Genomic DNA, 23,053 nt, shown 5'->3' with positions numbered 1-23,053 from the left:
CAGTTCTGCATTTGAACGTTTCCCAATATTTTCATATTTATATCTGTATTGAATTATGAACAGAGACCATGTAAAGATAAATTCAGCTTTTATTACACAACAATAACATGTATTTATTTGTTAGAAGACCATCAATTGCAAAACAAATAAAAGGATTTAAGTAGAGAATATGGCAATAACTGTGGTCTAAATTTAGTCTCCTCAAAAACAGGACAGTTATCCTAGATTTATGGCCTGCTAACATTTCATAAAATACAAAACCGAGTAAGAAATTAGCGTTGTTAATGCTTTATATTAACTTTCTTGGTTTTTTTCTGTTGAATGTAGCACTGAGGGAGGAGTAATATTTTAATAAGAAAATTAAATATTGTACTATATTTGCCATACGTTACTAAGCCGCTAAAACATAAACTGGTGTCTCATAACTTACATTTCAGATATATAATGAACCGGATTTAGATGGGAATCCGATAGTGTCACTCAGTGGACTGTTCTTAAAATATCAACAGCATTTTTGAGGCCTAAGTTCATCTCTCAAAACAGCACAGAATCTGCTGAGTATTTAGATGTGCAGCTTACGACTTTAAAAAGGTGTGCTAGAAATATAAAGAAGCAATTCAAATAAGAAACCTTATATTCACTTAAACTTCATTAAAATGACGGATCCCGACTCATTTAAAATGACAATTTATCAAGAGCTTTTCTGAGAATTTGGCAAGATCATCGGTGGACGATCTGCAATTATAGTGAAATTTAGTCTTGTGTCTCACTATGCATTATTAAAACAGCCTTTTTTGTCCTCCACTGTACCCTTACTTTATATTAAAAAAAAATAAAAAAAAAATCACAGTTTATCAAGAGTTTTTCCTAGAAAACGGAAATAACTAAAGCATGATGATCAGATAAGGAGCTCAAACAAGCGATCTGTGGCACTATTCTCGTTAATCAGTAGAATGTTCAAAACACAATCCGATCTGTAGCTATTTTATCTCCAGAAACGCTGATAAAACACGTGCTCTGAAGCCTGGGCACTGAACTTCGTAACATTGGCATCGACAGCAGCTGAAATCAGAAAAACCTAAAATGTGATGAGAAATCCACCTACGTGCCGAATATTAAAAAGGGGGAAAATTCACACTTTAACTGCAATTTAAAAAATATGCAGATGTGAGTTTTAAGACGTTAGAAAAAATTAAGCAGTTGTTTTCAGCAACAACTGTAGTCAAATCCTTCACAATATTTACAATAAAGAGCATTAACTCATACTATACTTTCATCATGTTTACATTACACTTCCCAGAAAATCTACAGGATCACATTTTAAGCCTTAATATGAAGAGGATATGTGATAAAAACATACAAATCACTTATTTCTCATTTTTTGCCTGATCCAAAAGAACTTCCTTGTTCAAAAACTACTTTCAAACAATCTTTGAAAATAAATCAACAACATAGAGACCTTCAAAAACATTATAATGTTATACCGAGCTCACATCTGTGGACATCACTACATGGCCTAAATCCAGGATTCTCAAACAGAAATTAAGACACCGTACTTAAAAATGACCAAATCAACAGAATCAGATTCAGAATTAAGCTTGTTAGGATGAATGCACCAGACATTTTCCTGATGCAAACAAACCAAATCACAGATTTTATTATTTTCCTAATTGTCAATGCTTCAGCCTATTTCTTTTCTTTCTTCTTGTCCTAGAAGAAAAAGAACAGATTCGTTTTCATTTCCATTTACAAGACTAACAAAGAATGAATGTCAACTGTAGGCTTTATCAAATCACTGAACATAGTTATTCTTCTCACACACAAACTTTATACAGTAGCTATATGTTTATGATTTGCTACATCAGGGTGAAATTAAACGTTTCAAAAATAAAAAAAAAAAGGTATTTATTTTAGAAAAAAATTCAAAATATCACCTTCTCGTTCATAGCAAGGATGACCATGAGCTTTCTGAAGATTGTCACAAAATCCAGGAACAGATCCACACAGTGCCTTGAGGACAGAAAGTTAATTAAAATTTAATTTATAAAAATACACTGAATGTTTGCATCAATTAAAAATATATATTTATCATACGGTTTGTTAGTACAAATAGTAATTATATAAATTTAAAAAAAATTCCTAGTGGTTAAATTAAACATAAATAAAAAGATTGATTTTCTAAGGGGAACAATAAGGCCTTCCGACCACTTTAATGTTTTAATAACATTTAACAATTTGGGGAAATAAAACCAAAAATGTTGATTTTGCAAAAGTCAAGGCGCATATATATATATATATATATATATATATATATAGATTTACTTTTTCCACGTTAACTATGCAGTGAAAATTGCTAGAATTTTTTTTTTTTTTCCATTTCTATACTATGTCTTTTCTCTTGGAAAAAATCAATAAAAATATCTGCAATCAGCTTCCAGGCAACAGATGTCATAGTAATGTATAGTGCTTTTCTTCTTTACAAAACAGTTAAAAAATAAATAAATAAATAAAAAAGCGGTTTCCTCACCAGATATAATCCTTGTCTCCCATCTCAGCTTTCTCAATAATGAGCTGAGTGTCAAACAGCACAAATCCACACATGATGGCAAGACCGATGTAAACATGAGCCTAAAGTAAAACAGGAATTAATTTAGCATTCAAGACATCACCCCACTCAGTCCTCCATCTTAAACTGATGACTTCATCAAGTTAAAGTTCATTCATTCATTCTCTGTAACCGCTTATCCAGCTCAATGTCGTGGTGTGGCCTACACATGATCACTGGGTGCAAGGCTGAAATACAATACACCCTGGACAGGACGCTACTCCATCACAGTGTGAGATTAAAGTAGATCTGTTCAAATATTATATTTTATCTTAAATGTGTGGCTTTATGAGGCTGTAGTTGACTTATTCAAATAAAAATCAAAGCCAGTTTCTACATTAAATCTACTACAAGATGGCAGCTGGCTGGCCTATCTTACACTGACACCTACATGGACAACTACACAAGGTCAGGCCAGCTTAATGACATTTTCCCTTCCACTTCTAAATAATAAAAAAAATAAATAAATAAATCTTTAATTTCTACCTTAAACAGCATGACAGAGCCCACAAACATATTCAAAACTGAAACAAGCAGCAGAATTGAGAGCCCAGACATCAGAGTTCCTGAGGAGCAAGAGAGGGAGACAGGGAGAGAGAGACTTCCATCAGTAAGTATGTCAACAAGCTCTACATAAATGTTAATGTATATTTGTTTAATTTCACATTTAGAAGGGGGAAAAAAACAAAACAAAAAACAATGTTTCTTGTGAAAAAGTCATGTCCAAATTTTTAGTTTATTTGTAAACGCTTAGTTTATATAAATCAGTAAGAAAATGTTTATATTCATTCTCTAAACACTTTTTTAAAGTAGACACATTTGAACTAAGTATGCACAACAATATTTTGCACACAGCTGTAGTTTAATCTAAAATATTTTAAAGTAGGTTATTATTACCTCCAAGGAACAGGTAGCTCCTGCGCTGGGCATAAAGAGCGCTCAGAGTGAAGCACACGAAGATCACAGAGGTGCCCAAGAATGCGGTCATGATGATGCTGTGTACAATATTTAAATTTATTTAATTGCTTTTGTCTGCATTTTTGTTACACATTGTTAAAACAAAATTGGCATTCATTCTGAAATTAAAAAGACAGAAAAAAAGGAGCAACAATTTTACTTCAACAGTGATAATTCATTTCTCAACAGTGATTCTTCTAAGAAATTAAAAATCCTTTTCATTTTTTAGGTATAATTTTCTGGCCGTTATCATTTTTTAATGAAAAAAAAATGCTGTTTTTACATTTTTTTAAAAATATGATTTCTACCTGGGGTTGATGGTGATGACATAATCCATTGCAGGCCCAAGTCCAACACCTGCACCAAAAAGAGAGAAACAGAGGGTTAAAACAATAAAGAATCCTGTCATGCGCTCCTCAATGATTAGAGCTGTACGTTTGAAAGAGAACATACATTTACATTTTTTCAAATATCCAGTATTTTTCAGGATGCAAAAATATAACAAAAGAGGGAAGATAATGTGTCTAAATTTCGAAGACTCACTCTACATTAATAGCATTTTGTGTCATAACACGTACACTGCCAGTTTTCAGTGATCACCCCCCACTCAGAGTGTTCAGGGGAAATTTGACATTTTCCGTTTTCAGTTTTTGACAACAGCCCTCTCCATTTCTCCAAACATATATGATTGGCATACGGAATACGGCACTTTCATTTTGTCATCCTGGCCCTCCGGCCCCACAGTAACTGTCGCACCATGTAAGGTGGAACGGAAAATTCAAATGAGATGCTGATAGAGGAAGTCAACTTTAGCTTTGTTCTCTCTGGGGTTAAACAGCCATAGATTCCCTCCTAATAAAACATAACTCATAACATAACTAAGCCCTTTTTCATTTATTTTGGCATTAATTCCCAAAGTGTGACTGTCCTATTCTATGTCACAGACTTCTGCAACACTCAAAAAATTCTTTTCATGGTTTTCTATTTTTTGTTTTGGTGGGAGGCGGGGGTTGGGGCCGTCAGCCATAATACTGATATCATACCTGTGAAGAAGGCAAACCCTGCAAGGATGCCAAGTCTCTTCTTCTCTGTCTGAGGGCTGTGAGGAGTCATCGCAAGCCAGGCCATCAGACCCAGGGAAGCCAGCATTGACAACAAACCTCCCTAAAATGATGCAGTAATAAATATTTAATTACATTAAGAACACAAAAGTGACTTATGTCTTAACACTTCAGCAGTCCTCCATGAAACTGATTCATGCAGGTACTAAAAAGCATTTTAATTCTTTATCTCATCTGAATTTAACTAAATAATCACTTATAATGACTAATAAATAAAACTTTGCAACATATTAGTCATTAAAAAATGACTTATTGCTCCTGAGAGGGAGTGTACTGTGGTCAGTGAAACTTCTCAGAAAATCCAACACCTATCAGCACAGGAACTGAAGTGTGTGCCGTTCTGTTCTATTTTTGGATTATTCGCAAAATAAAAAGTTAGAGCCCCAGAGTCACTGGTGTGTGGGTGTGAAGTGATATATATAAATAAATGTTGTCCAGTTACATTTTGAATTGTGTTAGAATTTTATGACGAATGGACCAATAAAAATGAAACAAATTATTTTTAGGTCTAGTTGTTTGACCCATCATTTTACAAGTTTAACATTTTTTTTAATTTTTATTTTGCCTCACATTCTGAGGCTTATTTTACCTGAAAAAGTCTGGTGACAACATGGACATAGGCCCCAGCTGCTGCCACGAACATACACACAGCCAAACTGGCGTAAACATTCTTCAGGTGCTGCTGAGTGGAGCGGGAACTAGAGAGAAATAGTGAGAAAGAGGTTGTGAGCACTATATGGTAAAAGCTTTATGGTCAAGTACACTTCCAGAAGTTCTTCTGAAATGAATAGCATTGATAAAGAAATTCATTATGAGAGAGAAAAACTGATGTTGGAAATGAAGAACACGTTTTTTTCATTATTATTAAGTGAATAAATGCACATATCCACAGATCTGTGCAACAGAGAAAACACTTTTGACATGCAGCAACCTCTTTATTTACTGTGTTCATAAAACACAAAACACACGCTGTAAATTATTTTCACAAAAATCATAAAAATATGCAATTTAAACAGGGCTAAGAAACTTTTAATCTAAAACTACAATTTACTTTGGAAAACATCCTCTTAAAGTGAACAAACAAACCTGAGATTAAAGATTAACTCAAATTTAACAGGATCATTTGTCCTGACCAAACTGTAAGACATTGGTTCATCTAATCAATGCATATTAAAGCTTTAATTAAGTTGAAAGCAGCAGGATTTCATTCTACACTTATCTTTTCACTGCTTCTGATTGGTTGAGGACTTTGTTCAGTTGCCTTATTTCTCCACACTCATTGTTTCTGTTTTAAATTAAATCAACTTGCTTTTCATTCTCTCAAATACATTCATCTTACTCCATAGATATTGCACTGAAAATACGAGAGTGAGCACAGAATGGTTCATGCACACACCCTCCCCCCTACCTGCATATAACCTAATCTCATACCTTAAAATACTGCTAAACTGCACCCTTTAAAAATCACAACACCTATCAGTTGAAATCAACATAATAAATTAGGAGATTGATGATCTTGTATTACTCACATCTGAGAGAACTTTAAGAGGGCATCAAAGTTGATGTTGCGGTCAAACACATTCATGCTTCTGACTTTGGGTCTCAGGAAACTAAAATAATTAAAAGGTAAAAATAAACAGATTAGAAAGTGAATTATGAAAGTTTTAACACTGAAACCAATTACACTTAAAGGAGATGAATTCTGAAAACAAATTGAGCGCATTAACACATTAATTTGGGGATTTTGGGCTCCTATCCTTAAACACTGAAGTAAAACAACCCAGCCAATTATTTTGTAGCGTAGCTAAATCTGAAAACATGGGATAAAACAAATAATTATAGGTTTAAGCTGCATCTTGTGTAGACAGCAGGTACATCAGGATAATATTTTAGCCTCCTTGTCTGAGGAGCTCAGTCAGTTATGTGTTGTCTTCATTAAACTTTAAAACTAAAAAAATGTGTGGAAAGCATAATAAATTACTGACAATATAATGTCCTGTGACCAGATTACATTAAAATTTCTATTTACCAATAATCACTCCATCTTATAACCTTAACTAAAAAGGGAGCACCAGAGACAATGTATTACCATAGCTTTTAAAAAGGCCCTTAAAACATTCATTGGAGTTTTACAGAAGTGCTTTCATTTTCACTCTATTCCCAAATCCCAATGTTCAAAGTTTTACTTTAGCCAGAGAAATTTATACCAACAAAATCCTGCCTACTAAATCTATATTGTAAAATTACATATAATCAATTCTGAAACTATTGAGCAAATTTCCTTACAGTAAAGAGCCTAATAAAACAGGACACATTAACATTTTTATTTTAATATGTCCTGCTACTTTAAAAGCAGCCACATTTAAATAATTTACTCCTTTAACATTTCAGAATATTAGAGAGACAGATGCTTCTTATGAGTAGTTTATACATTTTATAACCGTTTTATTGCAGTCTTTTATATAATATCTATTTATATCATCCGTATATTTACGCTGTCATATTTTGTCTGATAGGCTATTTCTTGCAATAACAAAAAAAAAGTTGTCCAGCACTTCAATACAGTTAAATCCTGTAACATAACAAATATGTCTCCAAGGTATTTTTAATATTTTTTAAACAAGAATTATAAGTAAACGTGGGCGTTGACCAGAGTGAGCTTTAAACCCTTACTATTAACGTAACAAGGCCCTGTTTTCAGTCCACGAGCTCAGACGGAATAAATACATTATTCAAGCATCTACTGTCGCTTGTCGACTTAATACATACATATAAACTAGCATGTCTGTCTGTATTTAGCCTATTTTAATTATGCTGTTCACGCTAGCTTGAAACTAGCGTCCTTCTCCTCAGCTTCTATTGAGAATTTTCCGTTCCACCTTAAATGTTGGCGTCTAGGGCTCCTCATTTTAGCTGTATAAGCATTTAAGGTGGAAAAGAGCAAGTCAAACGGCAGTTGGCGAATACGAAAATACTTCGTTTGTGTTTATATTCACACAGAACTGATGTATTAGAAAGCAGATATTCTTTCATTTCGTTAAAAATAAATATAATATGATATAATACAGTTTAGGAAAATATATCAGCCCAACAACTAAATCGAAAGCAGCGAGATTTCTCGATGTTTTCCAAACCGTCTACGAAGGCGCAGGCTATATATCTAAAACTCTCTCCAATAACTGTTGCAATTTAACTATTCAAGCAAAGTACTTCAACATAAAACACTTCGAGACTTACCAGAGAAAAATATCAGTTACTGAGCGCTCTTTCCGTCTGTCTCGGGCCTGTGCTTTCAGGTTGATACGTGCTCAGAAGCGGAATTCTCTACTTAACTCTACGTGTTACATCAGCATGACACCATTGAAAATGCCTTAAAGGGGAATTCGCTTATTTTTGAACAATGGCGACAATTTCACTGGTTAAGAAGAAAACAATGTGCTGTAGATATATTTGCTGTATTTTTCACTGCAGAGAAAATTAAAAGGATTTTTTCTTTACAATGGTAGGATTGCTATAGAAACCACGGGTTGTGATGTTAGTATTTTTGCTTATTATAAGTTTAGTGTTATAAAAAAATTGAAATTAAATAAACATAAATAACACAAAATTATATTCTATACAGGCCACACTTTGTTCAGTGTGTTAAATGGAAAAAAAAAACACAAAGTTTACCACAAATAGATGTGATTGAGACCACAACCTATAGGCTACTGCATTAAATTGTACTCTAGGCCTGCAGTGTAAATGCACTGTGGGGAATTCTCTTCCTTGTGGGGAACCCAAGCAAGTCCTAACATGGTAAATCATGAAATTTTGAGAACTAGTTTCAGTAGGGTGACCAGACGTCCTCTTTTTTAGACTTAAAAAATGTCCGGGCGGAATTTCACAAACGTCCGGGATTTTGTTTTTCTAGAGTTTACATAGAATTTCGAGAAGCGTTTCGTTCACAAACTAGTCCCGCCCTCCCCTACTCCGATTGGTTCGCTTGAGTGAGAAGGGGGCGTGGTGAAGTAGCCTAAAATCTTCTGATTGGACGGTCTGACTGTAGACCTACCGTTATTGGTCGATAACCTTCACTGTAAACATTTAATTGTTCAGTCTTCACGTCAGTAGTCCTTGTTTACGTCAGGCAAAGCTCATGTACCTACCCTCATCTCGAGCAGCTATGCTGAAACGTAAATGTAAGTTCTCGGAAGAATTAAAAGAGAAATTCCCATGTTTTCCCATGTGTAGCAAATAAATGGTCACCCTAGTTTCGGGGTTAGGGTAAGTTTCGCGCTATGTTTAGGCTAGTCTGTATAAAATAAGAGTCTCCAGCAAATAAAATGTTTATTTAATGGCTACACAGGCAAACCTGTGTATGCGTGTGTGTAATGAAGTCTGTGTGTAATCTGTAAATTAGAGTTGGTACATTGTGTGATGGACATATTCATAGAAAAAAGAATGACATATACCACTGATTGAAAACAATATTTATTTAAGAATTGTTGATTTTATATATATATATATATATATATATATATATATATATATATATATATATATAAATATAAATTTCTTTAGCTCCATACATTTAGAAAATAGCGTAATGTGAAAATGTGTTGACATAAATAATAATTTTTAAACAGCACGGATAAAACATAACAACAACTGTTGTCTTAATGAACAGAAATATCCCCACACACCCAGCTTTAATTGAACACAAAATTTAAAAATGTCTAAAAAAAAAAGATATTTTAAAACATTCCATGTTTCTTCTTGATGTTCAACTGTTTCCACTGTGGCAAACTGAAAAACTGATCTTTATTCATTCCGAAAATGAGCCGAAAATCCTCGTCTGATAGATGTTTCTGGGAAGGAGAGTTAAAGAAGATCATGAGTGTACAACATCAATTACAAAGCTGTGTACAAAGTACAAGACGTCTGCATTAAACAAATATGTATGTACTGACTGTACTGGTGTAAGTATGGAGCCAGTGGTAATGAAAAATGTAAAGATCTAAGAAAAAATATTAAAACGAGAATAACAGGTAAAATTAAAATCATGTCTATGAGTAAATGTTGAGAAATATTCTGTATGCATTTTGACATACATTTAACAGTGTGTTGTTACACACAGACGTTCTAGGCAAAATGTCTGGTGCCCTACACAAAAAAATTAAGGGTAGTTTTGTTGAAAATAAGGGACATATTCTTTACAGGCAACACACATTTTCACTCTTTCATACACTGTTTATAACTAAATTGAACACATTTGCTAAAAAAATGCTCAGAAAATAAGGTCTGAGCAAAATTTATGGCATATTTATTTTTCAAAGTAAAAAGTATGCACATTAAAAGTTAGCACCTTATATGGGATGACAAGGGCAATATTTACACATAATGGCCTTTTATTGTTGCCTAAGCAAATCAACTTCACAGTTAGTTTGCATAATCATAAGGTATGGTTATGCATAATAATAATAACAGTTATTTTTGGGGTCATGTTTTGCTTGATATAAATACAAGGTGTATTTTTGTGTCTATATCTATACTTTCATTATTTCATGTATCTATTTTCCATAACCTTTCTGGTCACGACAGTGGTGGGTCCAAAGCCTTGTGTAAAAAAACCCCCAGAGCTATCAGTTATTATACTGATGCTAAGTGACCTGGAAGTATCTGTGATCTTGTTTTGAGCATGTCTGCCCCCCTGTGGGGAAGATCTTGGCATTAAAATGTCATATGGCAACTTTAATTAATGTGATCTTAGACAAAATACTGTTTATATCCCTCACCTCTTTCTGAGTAGGGTGAACTCCCGTTGGTAATTCTCCTGAGTTTTTATTGATCAGTTGGTCAGGAGAGAAAAACTGAAAGCTCTGCTTCTCTGCAGTCGATTGATTAACACTTGTGTCCTGTAAACAGAACGATAATAAATGCCCACAGTTTAGATCTAGAAAAAAAAACACCTCAACATTTCAATATTACTAATTAATTATAATAATACAGTATTGAATTATAGTTTATATATCGTACAGCTGTAATTCTTGTCACTGAGGTCACTTCCCCCAGCTCTTCCTTCATCTGCTCATAGGTCTTGCCACCCTGAGAAAAAAACATTATTATTATCATCATCATTATTATTATTATTATTATTATTATTATTATTATTATTATTATTATTATCATTATTATTATTATTTATAGTTGTAGTAGTAATACACTACTATCAGCTGTAATTTCAGTTAATAAAAAAGGACTCAAAGTAAGCAAAAATATCTAAAATATGTTGAATAATATTCTGACAGCCCTATTCCTTCGGAGAAGTCTTAGTCACTTTATTAAATTGTTTTCTATGCAGGAATTAAAAAAAAATAGGAAAATCTCATTAGAAAAATGAAATAAAAGCAAGTGGAAGATTCGCTTATAGAACAAAGACCCCAAAACACTAAAAATACTTTGATAAGGATAAGAATTTTAGTTTTTTAACATACACTCCATTTGCTTGGGTCCCAGGCGGTAAACCAGCCGGTGAAGGTGGGAGGTTCAAATCCTTGCTTCAGCAGCAGGATGGACGTGTCACAGTCCCGAGCACCAGGATGAGTTCGGAGATATTCCTGACATGTCACCACAGATTCTTGACGCTCCACTTCATTAGCTTCTTTCCCAATCCACAGAAAAATCTGAAAAATATACATTGGAAAAAAATAGATAAATAAAACACTTACTCTGAGCTCTGAATGCTTTCCTTCATTTTGGTTTTGCGTTTTGCAAATCTCTCAGAACTGCAACAAATGACAGCTAAAGCATTCAGTTTTCACATGAAAACTGTCTGTTGTCTATTGTCTATTGTCAAATTATCCTTTTAAAAAGCAGTCTTGAAATAACCACTGGTACTATTTTAATATATCTTTTGCAATATCTGTATTATGATAAAATATGCTACTATACTGAGTTACATAAGTCAGCAAAACGCATTCCTTGGATTTTTACTTGGATCTGTCCTTTGAACACAAGTGTTTCCTTGTTAATAAAAAGACCTGATCCCAGGTGTCCAGAAGCATGACATCGTCCTCACTGAGGTCATCCTGAGTGAACTGAGTCACCTCCGTCACAATGAAACGTCCGGTTTTATTCGAACACTCGAAAAGTCTTGGCTGATGGTCCACCACCAGCTGCTGTAACCTTAAAGAAAAAGACAAATATTATTGTAAACACAGAGAAACCTGACTCTAAAACAATGAAAAAAATATGACTGTAAACATGCAGAAACTTTACTGTAAACACACAGAAACATGACTATAAAACTGACTCATTACAGCTGCATAGGAAATGGAAATGGTGGGAAAAAATCTTTTATTTATTTGTCTATTTCAGTTTCACTGAAAATTCACGTATTTGGAGTTATGAGGTTTTGTATACCTTTTGTCATTAGCATATGGAGCCTTTCCTCCCAGCAGTTTCCAGAACTCAGCAGGTTCCTGGCCCTCAGCCATGATTTCCGCAGAGTACGGCCCCTGACCAAGAACCATGCTGACCTCTTTAGCCATAGATCGCTCATCGCCACTTGAGCCCTGACACAGGATAAAGGAAAACCTGTTTCAAATATAGATTACTAACAGCTTAACCTATCTCTAGCTTTTTATTTGTGCATTACCTGCTTTCCTTTCTCATGTCACTAATGTCATGTATATATCCCTTATACTCAGGGATGAATATTTTATTAATATTCATAAATAAAGATATTAAACTAGAAATTGGGAAACCTCAGGTACTGCTCAGGTACTGATGTAAATTTATTTTTTACATTTGGCATTAGGCACTGTGACCTTTGATGCAACTAAACCAGAGCATAGACACTTTATTTTATTTACCTACCGTTTTTTTTTTGGACCGTGGGAGGAAACCGGAGCAACCGGAGGAAACCCACGTAGACACAGGGAGAACACACCACACTCCTCACAGACAGTCACCCGGAGAAAACCCACGCAGACACAGGGAGAACACACCACACTCCTCACAGACAGCCACGCGGAGAAAACCCACATAGACACAGGGAGAATACACCACACTCCTCACAGACAGTCACCCGGAGAAAACCCACATAGACACAGGGAGAACACACCACACTCCTCACAGACAGTCATCCGTAAGAAACCCACGCAGACACAGGGAGAACACACCACACTCCTCACAGACAGTCACAAGGAGCGAGGCTCAAACCCTAGGACCCTGGAACTGTGTGACAGCGACACTCCACGTTGCGCCACCGAGCCGCCCCAGAAGTTTACAAATGTTTGGAAATAAAGTGTGCCTTAAACCTACAGAATTTGTTTTCTGTCACTGAGTGCAGTAAAATGCTTCTCACCTTGCCATACCACAGGTAAATGATCCCTTGGCCCTTCAGTATAAACACATCATTGGAGTTGAGTGAAGCAGCCACAGCTGGGACCTCGACTGCTTTAGTGTTGAATGAGTCAGAACCGCTGACCTGAAAGAGCCGGACTGGTGGCTCTGGGTTGGCACCGCCTTTTCTGGACGTACCCCCCTGAAAATTAAAGGCTTGTCTGAAATAGTTTTAAAGACATTTTCTGTGGATTTCCTAAATGAAAATGAGGGAAGCATCCACCCCTCTACACACTTCAATACCGTCACTGTTTTTTTTGCTGAGTGTAAATATTGTCCACTGAGGTTGTGTGTATGTCATTTTGTAGTATAAATCATGCATATACAAAGGATTCAGTGTCTAGACTTAATTTTTCTATGAGAAAAAATGTATTAAATATTGACAATATTTCTCTAAGGCTATTAGTAAATTTAAAAATCAGACTGGAAAACTGAATTTACCAAATCTTTTGAATTCATTCTCTGCACAGGATGTGTTCATTTAGAGAATCAATAAAACACCATTTAAACAGTTTGTTCATGGAATCTAGTTTTAGTATGAGGAAACATTTATAAGCTACATATATATAAACAATTACAGAAACTCTGGAAAAAACAGGATTACCTCAAAAACCACCAGCTTTCCTTTAAAAATGGCCATGAAATGCCGTGGCTCTTTACCCATGGTAACTCTGACTTGAACAGGCTCGCCTCCATATTTCTGATCAAGATTCACCGCTTGGAATGCACAGGCAGTTAACTCATCCTGAGAGGCATGGCGACCCTGAAGGCAAAGGCATACAGACAGGTTTCAGTTCTCATTATTCATTACAAAGCCCCTTCATTTCAGCACCTGTTCTGTCTGATGAATAAATATATACAAACATAATTTCCAGAAAAGCTGGGACATTTGTAAAAATAAATAAATAATAAATAAAAATCTGTGATTTATTAATACTCTTGAAGCTTTATTAAAAAAACAAATATACAAAGGAAATATTTCCATTGCTCCACTGATATCTGCAACACATACCAAAGAATAAAAGCTATAAAAGGAGCATTCAAAATGGCTTGGCCTTTGCAAGCAGCGACATGACATTGGTGCCAAACGTCACAACAGCATTCTAAGTCACTTTTTTACAAGTCACAAGTTTTTTAGTGCAAGATTGCAAAGAATTGAGATCTTTCACTGTATACAGCTCATAAAATCATGAGTAGATTCAGGGTGTCAGGGGCAACCTCTGTCAAGGGCAGAAAACTCTGCTAAATGTGTAAGACCACTGAGACCTCGGGTGGTATTGTTTGAGAAACTTTCTACTGGGATGGACATAGACACACAGGATTGGGAGTACTTTGGAAAAGTATTGTAACTTAACCCAGTCAACGCCTGCAACCCGAAACCATTTCATGCAAAGAGGAAGCCAAATCATTATTTTGTGCAGGAAAGATTTTCATCTGGATTGGACTGAAAGACAGTGGAAGCATGTTCCATATTCAGACAATTTCATGTTTCAGTTGTTTTTGGGGAAAATGTCCACCTTTTCCCAGGAACTCAATGCCTATTTCAGCAGGACAATGCCAGGCCTCATTTAGGATGACATAAAACAGGGTGGCTTCATAGATATAAAGTGTGTGTACTTGACTGGCCGGCCTGCGCCCAGTTCTGTCTCCTTCTGAAAATGTATGGCACATTATGAAGAGGAGGATCATATAATGGAGACCACAAACAGATTAGTATCAATAATTCCCAAACTATAAAAAGTATAATTAAAATAAACTAGCCGTTGATTCAACGTTGAAACAAAATAATGACTGCTGTCTAATCAATGTTCTCTTAAGGTTGAAAATGAAAGTTGAAAAGACGTCCAAACACAGACATTGAAAAGACGACTATTAGACGTATTTTGGACGTCCAAAGACGTTATTAATTGGTCCCGAAATAAATTACTTGTATAAAACGCATTTTGGATGTCCACTGACGTTATCGATTGGTCACCACTTAACTAACTTATTAAAATGGAATTTGGACGTCCATTGACGTTTAAAATATGTCCTTGACGGACAGACTACTTTTAGACCTATTTTGAACGTCCAGGGACGTTCCTTGTTTACTGGGAAGTGTTATGGCCTTTGAATAAAACTACACTTAGAAATGTAAAAGTAAATAAATGGTTCACAAATTGTGTTTTAATGGTTATTAATTGGGTTGTAAACTCATTAAAAGTGGATAACTTTAACCATTTAAAAAACAGCTTAGCTTATTCTTTACCTCAACATTTCCAATAGGTTACCTTAGGATACCTTCATCATTAGACAAACAAGATGTGCCTGTTTTCCTTTCTATCTTTGTTCTACAAATGATTATTTATGACATTTAAATTGTTTACAACTTAATTAATAGCCATTAATACACAATATGTAAACCAATCTTTATAAATGTAGTCTTATTTTAAAGTGGTACCAGAAAAGCTGATGTGAGCCAGTGGTGAACTGGTGTTGTCCAATGCTTTTTAAAAGTGTGTTGCAGACATTTTCAATTTCATGTGTGTAAGTGTGTGTGTGTGTGTCGGTGTTGTTTGGATAAACAAGGCTTTACCTGCCACATGTAAAGGATATAATTTTTCTTTCCATGGACTTCATATGTGTACAATATCAGGTAGCAATCACCTCCGTAGAAGTAGCCATATGTTTTTGGATCTACTTCAGCCGGCTCCAAATTTTCAATTCTCCAAACCTTTACCATGACAGAGAAACAAAAGCCAGAAATGAGATGCAATAAGTACATTTTACTACTAAAATATAACAAAACATTTTTATATTTATACTATAAAATGCAACTCATGAGATAAAGCATTATATTGTATTTATTCCCTGAAAGAACCAGTTTATTTATGTTTTACAGAGGAGGTCCCCACATGGGGGTGGCCATGTTTAGAAATGTTTATGTACTGCTACGTTTCAGTATAAAGGCTGCTCATATATATGTCACTCATATATTTGCTAATCTTACCTGAACCTGTCCACTGCCATCATCCACCATTCGCTCCTGAGCTGCCACTTGAGGCATCACATGCAGCTGAGTGGCATCAAACTTCTCCTGAGACACTTTAGCTGATTCATATCAAACACGAGAATATATTTTTAAAAATAACTCTTACTCTAGACACTTAGCAAAACAGATTCTACAGTATGTGAACTATACAGCTAAACATTCCCTTCACCTGCTTTTCAAACATTTCCTCAGATGTTTATTTGTCTTTGATGTATTTAAAAGATGTACACTAGATGTTGGAACATTGTTGTGAGTATTTGGTGGCATTTTGCCACATAAACTTTAGGGAGGTCAACTATCATCTATCACTAATCATCTTAAGTTATCAATGGACAATGGTACAATGGAGCAGTATCATCACACAGAAATCAGTGTCAGTGCTCCACAGTTCAATGCTGGGAAGTCCTATACCCCTCTGGTAGACTTAATGCTGGACATATCACTAGATAACCTTAGGTTCATGAGCAGCTGATCCATTTCTATGGAGATCAAACTGAACATCTGCGTCCACAATGGGTGCACCTCAAGTAGCTGAGTTAATGAATAATATAGGGTGTCTACAACGTTTAGATATGAATTATATAGGGGCATATATATAATGATTTTGAAGAATTATTTAAATCACAGAGAAGGTGTTTGTGTCAGTTATGGTCAGTTAACCCACCCATAAATATGAACAATATAATATTGTAGTAATAAAATCGGAATCAAATTTAAAATAATAGCTGTACCAATTCTGCCAACAGTGTGAGTTTTTCCCAGTCCCACTGTTTGGTCTTTGACCGTCCAGCTCTGAAACAGCTGTTTAAACATTGCCGACTCTGCTCCATCATTTACAGCCTCCACGTTAGTGGTGTGAGGATAACCCTTCAGCTTAATGAACTCCTGCAAAACCAACATATGGAATTCAGCAAGCCGCACACACATACTGTACACAGTCCTACCCAAAATAACTACTCATAGCCCCCTCACAGCCCCATAGCCACTCTCTTTGAGCGTAGAATGAAGTTTTGAAAAAAAAGCACTTCACCAGAGCCCTGGACATGGCTGCCTGCTTCTCTGCTTTGTTTGCTCTTTTCCCCTTCCACACAAACAGCTTTACTCCTCCCTGGTCCAGGATATAACAGTCCTAAATACAAGCAGCAGTAGAAAGAGAAGTAAAAAATAATCAAGAACAATAAGCAGAGCGTCTGGATCATCACACAGATTTAGTAAACAGATTTATACGTGTCAATAATGAATGCATACATCATGATTTAACAGATCCTTGACCAATGGTCTGGTCGCGACCTCTATGACTTTCATTTCTCCATCAGCATCAGAGACTCTGCAAACACATAACACAGAAATGATAACACTCCAAACTACCTTACGTTACTTTTGTGAACTCTTTGCAAAGTATTAATTCTAAAAGCCACAGTGACTGGTAAGAGATATCAATCGTTTTGTCCAATATTTTCCAGTGACTCATGAAGCAAAAGAGTTTAAGAAGGAGAAATACATTAAAAAAAGGAAAAATATAAAACAAAATATAATGTTCCCATGTACTCACTGGTAGAGAGTGACCTGGCCCATCTGCTCCCGGTCAACTACGTCGTCTGGAGTTCCGTTCTGCAGTTTAAAGGTACGTTCACCAAGGATTTTAACCAGAACCTCCATCAGGAGAGAGGATTTGTTTTCTTCATCTCCTTCAATCACTCCAATCTCAGCCCTTCCTCCTCTCTCTCGGTCTCGGATGTCCTTCGCCAACAGCATCCCCTTCATTTAAAAACACACATCGTTAAAAGAGCAATCAGTCATTTTTACCAACAAAAATGAGGAAAGAAAAAGATTATTTTGTCTTTAACATTTTTCTATAAAGTGCACTCAGGTGAGTGGAGGGATCACAAAACATAGACCCTGAATGATCCAGTTCATGCCGTATTTACAATAGCTTTTATTCATCTAAACCATGAGGTGTCAGTATAATGACCTTTTGACCAATCAATCACAAACCTTTAGACGTTCCTGTTTGTTACTGTCAGGTCCATTCCACTGGATGATGGTCTTTCCAATGTCCAGCAGGAAAACATCACCAAGATTAAAGCTATTCCAACTCAATTCCACCTTAAAACATTAGAAAGTGAAATTACATTTTAATTTAAATGCACTTCTAAAAGTTACTCTCTAATTAAATAGTGTTGTTTTTAGTTCTCCTGTATCTCTCCTTAAGCTGTGTTTTTCTTCGCCATGTTTATTTCTATGTGAGTATGATGTAGGATATTCTACTCACTTCAACCAAATATTAATAAAGTGTTTCTATTTTAAAACATATACATATCATGGAATGCAATCACCAGTACAACATCAAACATCTCTTTGTTTACATGTCAGACACTGGACTATGGGGAATTTTGGAAAAATTGTAGAATTCTTTTTTTTAACAGAAGGTTAATCCTTCACCTCTTTGGCTGTTACTTTTCTCTGTCCCTTCACATGAAGCAGCCGTCGGACCTCATAGCAATTTGTCTCCACGTGTCTCATCCCCGACGCCACTCCTCCCTGTTTGTAACTATGGAGGTCATGAGGTCATTTTAACACACACACACACACAAAGCAAAAAAGAGTGAGAGAGAGAAAGAGAGAGAGAGAGAGAGAGAGAGAGAGAGAGATACACTCCTTTGTATTCAGCTAGGAGTGTTTTGTAAATGGGGCTCATTTACACATATCATCGTTTAAGGACACAGTAACAGAACAAGCCTGTTTAATTCTAAAGACTAAAACACACTGGAAAATAGTAATAACAAATGACTTATGGTTGTTTTAGGACATAAATCATAAGAGGACCTCAGAGAAAATATAACAACAGCAACAACAGCAACAAGAATTATAATGCACAAAAACCCACAGAGGTTTAGAACAATTGTTTACTGCACCAGAGACATTAAAAAATGGCACTAGTTAAGGCTTAGATTGCCTTATATGGGCATAAAACCAACATTAGTTGGCACATGACTTCAATGGCCTATTTGAAGGTGTCAGAAATATCTGAATTTTTCTATTGTGTTTAACAAGGAAGTCATTATAAACACCTGCATAACCTTTGCATGTAATGAGTTCTTGAGGCTAGATATTTGCAGTTGGCTTATCTTCCTGTTTCCTCTTATGTTAGAGTATACTACTATAAACTACATTCTCTACATTTAATTTGTCTGTAAGAAAACTGATTGTTGTCCTTCTGCAACATAAACAATAAGGCATTTCATTTGAAACAACAGTGAAATTTATGTGCAAAATGTTAACGGATGATTATCTCTGCGTCCCAAATCATCCCAGAGGTAGCTCCATCACTCCAGTGAACACAGTACCACTGTTCCATATTTAAAGGCTGTGTGTATGTGTGTGTGGGTTGGGGGGGGGGGTATATTTATATCTCTAGCAACTGCTTGGCCATGAGCATAAAGTAAAGGTTTGATTATTGGTTCATGGGCAGATATGAACCTGTCAAAGTTATTGTATTTGGAACAGGAAGTCATAAAGGTTCAGCTGTAATAGATTAACTTCATTTAAAAATGTAAACAATAAAAAAAGAGAAGTGGATTTTTACATGATTCCCTGTTTGAAGTAACCACTGAAGGTATTGGACTCATGGTGCTGGACCTCTCGATGCTGGACAGGTGCCGAGCCCAGGAAGTCGTCCAGCTGGACTGTGTACACTGCAGCTGCCCCCTGCTCGTCCTGAGACGACTCACAACCGATCCAGTAGTGAATATCATATAACAATGATCCTCTTACATTCTTCGTCTACAGGGAGAAATCAGGAGAGCATTCAAGAGAGAAGTCTGGGGATTTAGAGTTGTTTAGAGTTTATTAAAAACCTTCTTTGTCCAGTAAAGCCCCAGTTAGACCCATGTAAATGGTTTAAACATTGTTACTTTTTCCATACAATAAATTTAAAGGTGCATTAAGTCACATTACCACCAAAAGTGTGACAAGCAATATTCATGATAAAGATCACCGTTAGGTCAAACTCATGCACCCTGACAGAAGAAGCATGGTACATCCCCTAAAAATACAGTGATAGGAAATTCAGCAGCATAGAGTCAACTAAGAATTAAGCAGCTTATTCATTAATCACTTACTGTAATAACTTTATGTGGACACTTTTAGGGGCAAACTTTGTTTCCATTCAACAAGAACTGTCAACTATGATTTTATACGTTCCTTTACATTTAAAACAAATTTTCATTATATTGTTTAAATCTCAGCTGTTTATTTATGCTGTGAATTCAGAAGAATGTAATTTCCCATTAAAATCTGACTAAAAGTAGACAGAAACAGGGATAAGATTCCAGAAAATTATTTTGAAAAGACAGTTTATAGGGAGAGACAGGGTCAGACTTGTTTTTTCTCTGAGTCATGTTTGGAGATGCAAATCACATGGAAAAACAAAGCAGCCCCAACACTATTCACACAAAAGAGACAAAGAAAAAATCATAAACATTTAACTTTAATCTCAAACACACGATCAGTTAAGGCCAGTTTTACTCAACTACGATGGTCCACTACCTCAGAATGCCAATCATTCCGTGTTTGTACAAAAGTTAAGATGATATTGATTAGGGCTCTGCAATGAAACAATGTAGGCCTATGTTATTCCTCTGAACATAAACTCAAACCAAGAACCACGGTGGGTTAAAATGTGTTGTACATTGGTATTAAGCTGATAAGAAATAACTTACAGACAACAGAACATAGCAGTCCCCTTCATAAAAGCTTCCGTAAGATTTCTCCGGCACCAAAACCAGCTCCATTTTCTAGACATTCATTCAAAAAACAGGATGAAACTGATTACTTTAAGCAGGACCTGAGAATATACAACATGTCTGTACTGTGCAAAGATCCGAAATTACATTTTATTATTATTATCGTTACACTTATATAGCGCCTTTCTAGACATCCAAGGACGCTTTACAATCTACACTGCTCAGAACGCTCAATTCACACACACACACTGGCGAGAAGCGGCAGCCAAACGCGCACAGCGTACTCTCAACCAGAAACGACCGTCCACCTGGAGGACTGAATCGGGCATCATTTAAATAAGTTTATTTAAAAAATAGAAAACATTTATAAATAACAGAAAATGACTCAATGTTCAATGTTGTTCAGTCATAAAGTTATTTATATCCTTCACATGTTACACAGTATCATAGAGTTACTCACTGTACGTTTACAGACATCCAGATGTACATTTATTTTTGATTTTAAAGAGCTATATTTTTTTAATTCTCTGATTTTTTTAATTCTTCACCTCAATTCTCCAGATGATAATGCCTGGAGTCTTGGTGACAGCTCTGAATGTTTTCTCCATAGTGTAACAGTGGGTCCGGGAAGAACCTGAAAAAAAATTATTTATTTTTAAAATTTTACATGATTTTACATCCATCTGAAGTCCACGAGTATCCATTGGGTTAGGTCCCTAAGAATACACCAGCTTTAATGGCTGTATACCATCATAAACGTACAGCATTATTCTACAGTCTATTGTAAGAATTAAAGATATTTTTGTTTATTTTAAACAGCTGAATTTTTTCTTTGTAAAGCGAGTCTTCAGTGTTTAGGACATGGAGTGTACATCATATGGCTGATAAATCTAGAACATCTGCCAAGAAATTATCCCTGTGGTCTCTAATGCAGCAAAAAGTAAAAGTGAGGCTTACCTTAACTTAAATTCAGTACTGCGTTTAAATTTGTGGTAAGTTTTCTCTGAACCTGAGCTTGAGTGGAAGTGGACGTGGTTGAATATGACACAGAAGGTCCAACAGAACTCTTCCCCATCCTCACACACCCATGGATTTGATTGTGTTTGCATGAACGAGCCCTCACCTATCACTCCGTCCAATCAGCAGGAAGATAGAGGGCGAGATTGAGTGAGAGATAGAGAGAAGGCAAATAAGGGAAATGTCAGCACAGACATATTCAAAAGAGAAGAATGGGTGTATTAGTCATTAGTACAGCCAAACTTTACAAATATATAAGCACTCCAAACTTTACCTTACAACTGAAGTCAATGGAACCAGATGTCTTTTTGTTCTGCAATGGATGTAAATCAGTGTTTTGACCCAATCAGAAAGCAGCAAAGAAACAACACACTCAGGAAATTCCTCCCCTTACTCCCAGGAAAGAATACGAATGGAGGAACTGGAAGTGAGGGGAAACTGATTAAGTTTACTCACTGATAATCTTAATTTGATATGACAGAAATGAAAATGCGTCTGATAAATATGTGAATATCTACACGTCCAGAACCCTGTCCAAATGTTCCCGCATGTATTGTGTGTTCACAGCTGAAATGGATACACAGTGTGCCATTTGACTTTAAAATATGTTGCTGTGCATGACATGTTATTTACAAATGACATCATTGTCTTATTGGTCTCAGAAGCAGAGAAGATTATTTTTCTTACAGAGGAATTCAGCCTAGACCTGTAACTCATTAAGGGGCATATTTTAATTGTTATTAGGCAGCCGTTATACTGACACCTAGTGTTCTGGATGTGTATGACATTCTCTGATAATAATTTAAACATGGCTGCCCCAAACCCATTCTCTGGTGCTTAAATTAGTTCAAAGCAATTCTCACGTAAAAGGCACTTCATAGAATAAAATATAAAAATATCACATGATCACTTTCTTAAATACTGTTTGCTAATTTTTGTTGATAAAGATGACTATTGCTCCATTAAATAAATGGAAGGGAGGTTTTTGGACTTCACAAAGGGTTACAGCTGACACATATTTGACCTGAGTTTAAAAGCATAATTGTTGTCTGTGCCAGCTGTTCATGAAATATTCATATTAATGTCTGGGGAGAGAGAGAGAGAGAGAGAGAGAGAGAGAGAGTATAAAACCACATGACTTGACCTCAGTCCCCCAAAAATCTCTCATAAACAGAATCCTGAAACACAA

At 35.6% G+C, this 23,053-nt stretch overlaps 2 protein-coding genes across 2 annotated transcripts; both read right to left on the bottom strand.

Moving 5' to 3' along the window:
* Positions 1-71: 71 nt before the first annotated feature.
* On the bottom strand, positions 72-8,073 carry tegt (testis enhanced gene transcript (BAX inhibitor 1)). The gene is made up of 10 exons (XM_066672284.1): positions 7,921-8,073; positions 6,213-6,293; positions 5,273-5,381; positions 4,606-4,726; positions 3,871-3,919; positions 3,503-3,600; positions 3,092-3,171; positions 2,528-2,628; positions 1,935-2,010; positions 72-1,710 (listed from the first exon to the last, which is right to left on the bottom strand). Exons 2-10 carry the CDS (start codon positions 6,266-6,268, stop codon positions 1,687-1,689), a joined length of 714 nt encoding a protein of 237 aa, XP_066528381.1. The 5' UTR covers positions 6,269-6,293; positions 7,921-8,073; the 3' UTR covers positions 72-1,686.
* Positions 8,074-9,251: 1,178 nt separating this feature from the next.
* On the bottom strand, positions 9,252-21,889 carry avil (advillin). The gene is made up of 20 exons (XM_066670990.1): positions 21,805-21,889; positions 21,396-21,481; positions 20,824-20,898; positions 19,689-19,885; positions 18,545-18,653; positions 18,098-18,208; positions 17,655-17,860; positions 17,351-17,429; positions 17,133-17,231; positions 16,834-16,987; positions 16,061-16,161; positions 15,647-15,784; positions 13,676-13,834; positions 13,034-13,213; positions 12,088-12,239; positions 11,706-11,850; positions 11,160-11,348; positions 10,702-10,770; positions 10,461-10,580; positions 9,252-9,533 (listed from the first exon to the last, which is right to left on the bottom strand). The coding sequence occupies exons 2-20, from the start codon at positions 21,453-21,455 to the stop codon at positions 9,420-9,422; spliced, it is 2,457 nt and encodes an 818-aa protein (XP_066527087.1). The 5' UTR covers positions 21,456-21,481; positions 21,805-21,889; the 3' UTR covers positions 9,252-9,419.
* Between the last annotated feature and the right edge of the window lie 1,164 nt (positions 21,890-23,053).

Source organism: Hoplias malabaricus, chromosome 5, assembly GCF_029633855.1.
Source record: "Hoplias malabaricus isolate fHopMal1 chromosome 5, fHopMal1.hap1, whole genome shotgun sequence".
Lineage (NCBI taxonomy): Eukaryota > Metazoa > Chordata > Actinopteri > Characiformes > Erythrinidae > Hoplias > Hoplias malabaricus.
The sequence above is the reverse complement of the archived record's forward strand: the minus strand, read 5'-3'. Positions and strand labels throughout refer to the sequence as shown.

Bases quoted from the DNA above. Each gene is read 5' to 3' on its own strand.
- tegt (XM_066672284.1), bottom strand. From the start codon at position 6,268: ATGAATGTGTTTGACCGCAACATCAACTTTGATGCCCTCTTAAAGTTC. The intron at 4,727-5,272 runs GTAAAATAAGCC...GCATCATTTTAG, and splicing joins TTGTCACCAGACTTTTTCAG to GGAGGTTTGTTGTCAATGCT. The intron at 3,920-4,605 runs GTATGATATCAG...TTTTTGGTGCAG, and splicing joins AGGGTTTGCCTTCTTCACAG to GTGTTGGACTTGGGCCTGCA.
- avil (XM_066670990.1), bottom strand. From the start codon at position 21,455: ATGGAGAAAACATTCAGAGCTGTCACCAAGACTCCAGGCATTATCATC. The intron at 13,214-13,675 runs GTAATCCTGTTT...TTTAATTTTCAG, and splicing joins GAAAGCTGGTGGTTTTTGAG to GGGGGTACGTCCAGAAAAGG. The intron at 9,534-10,460 runs GTGAGGGATATA...TCTCCTTCCCAG, and splicing joins TTCACCCTACTCAGAAAGAG to AAACATCTATCAGACGAGGA.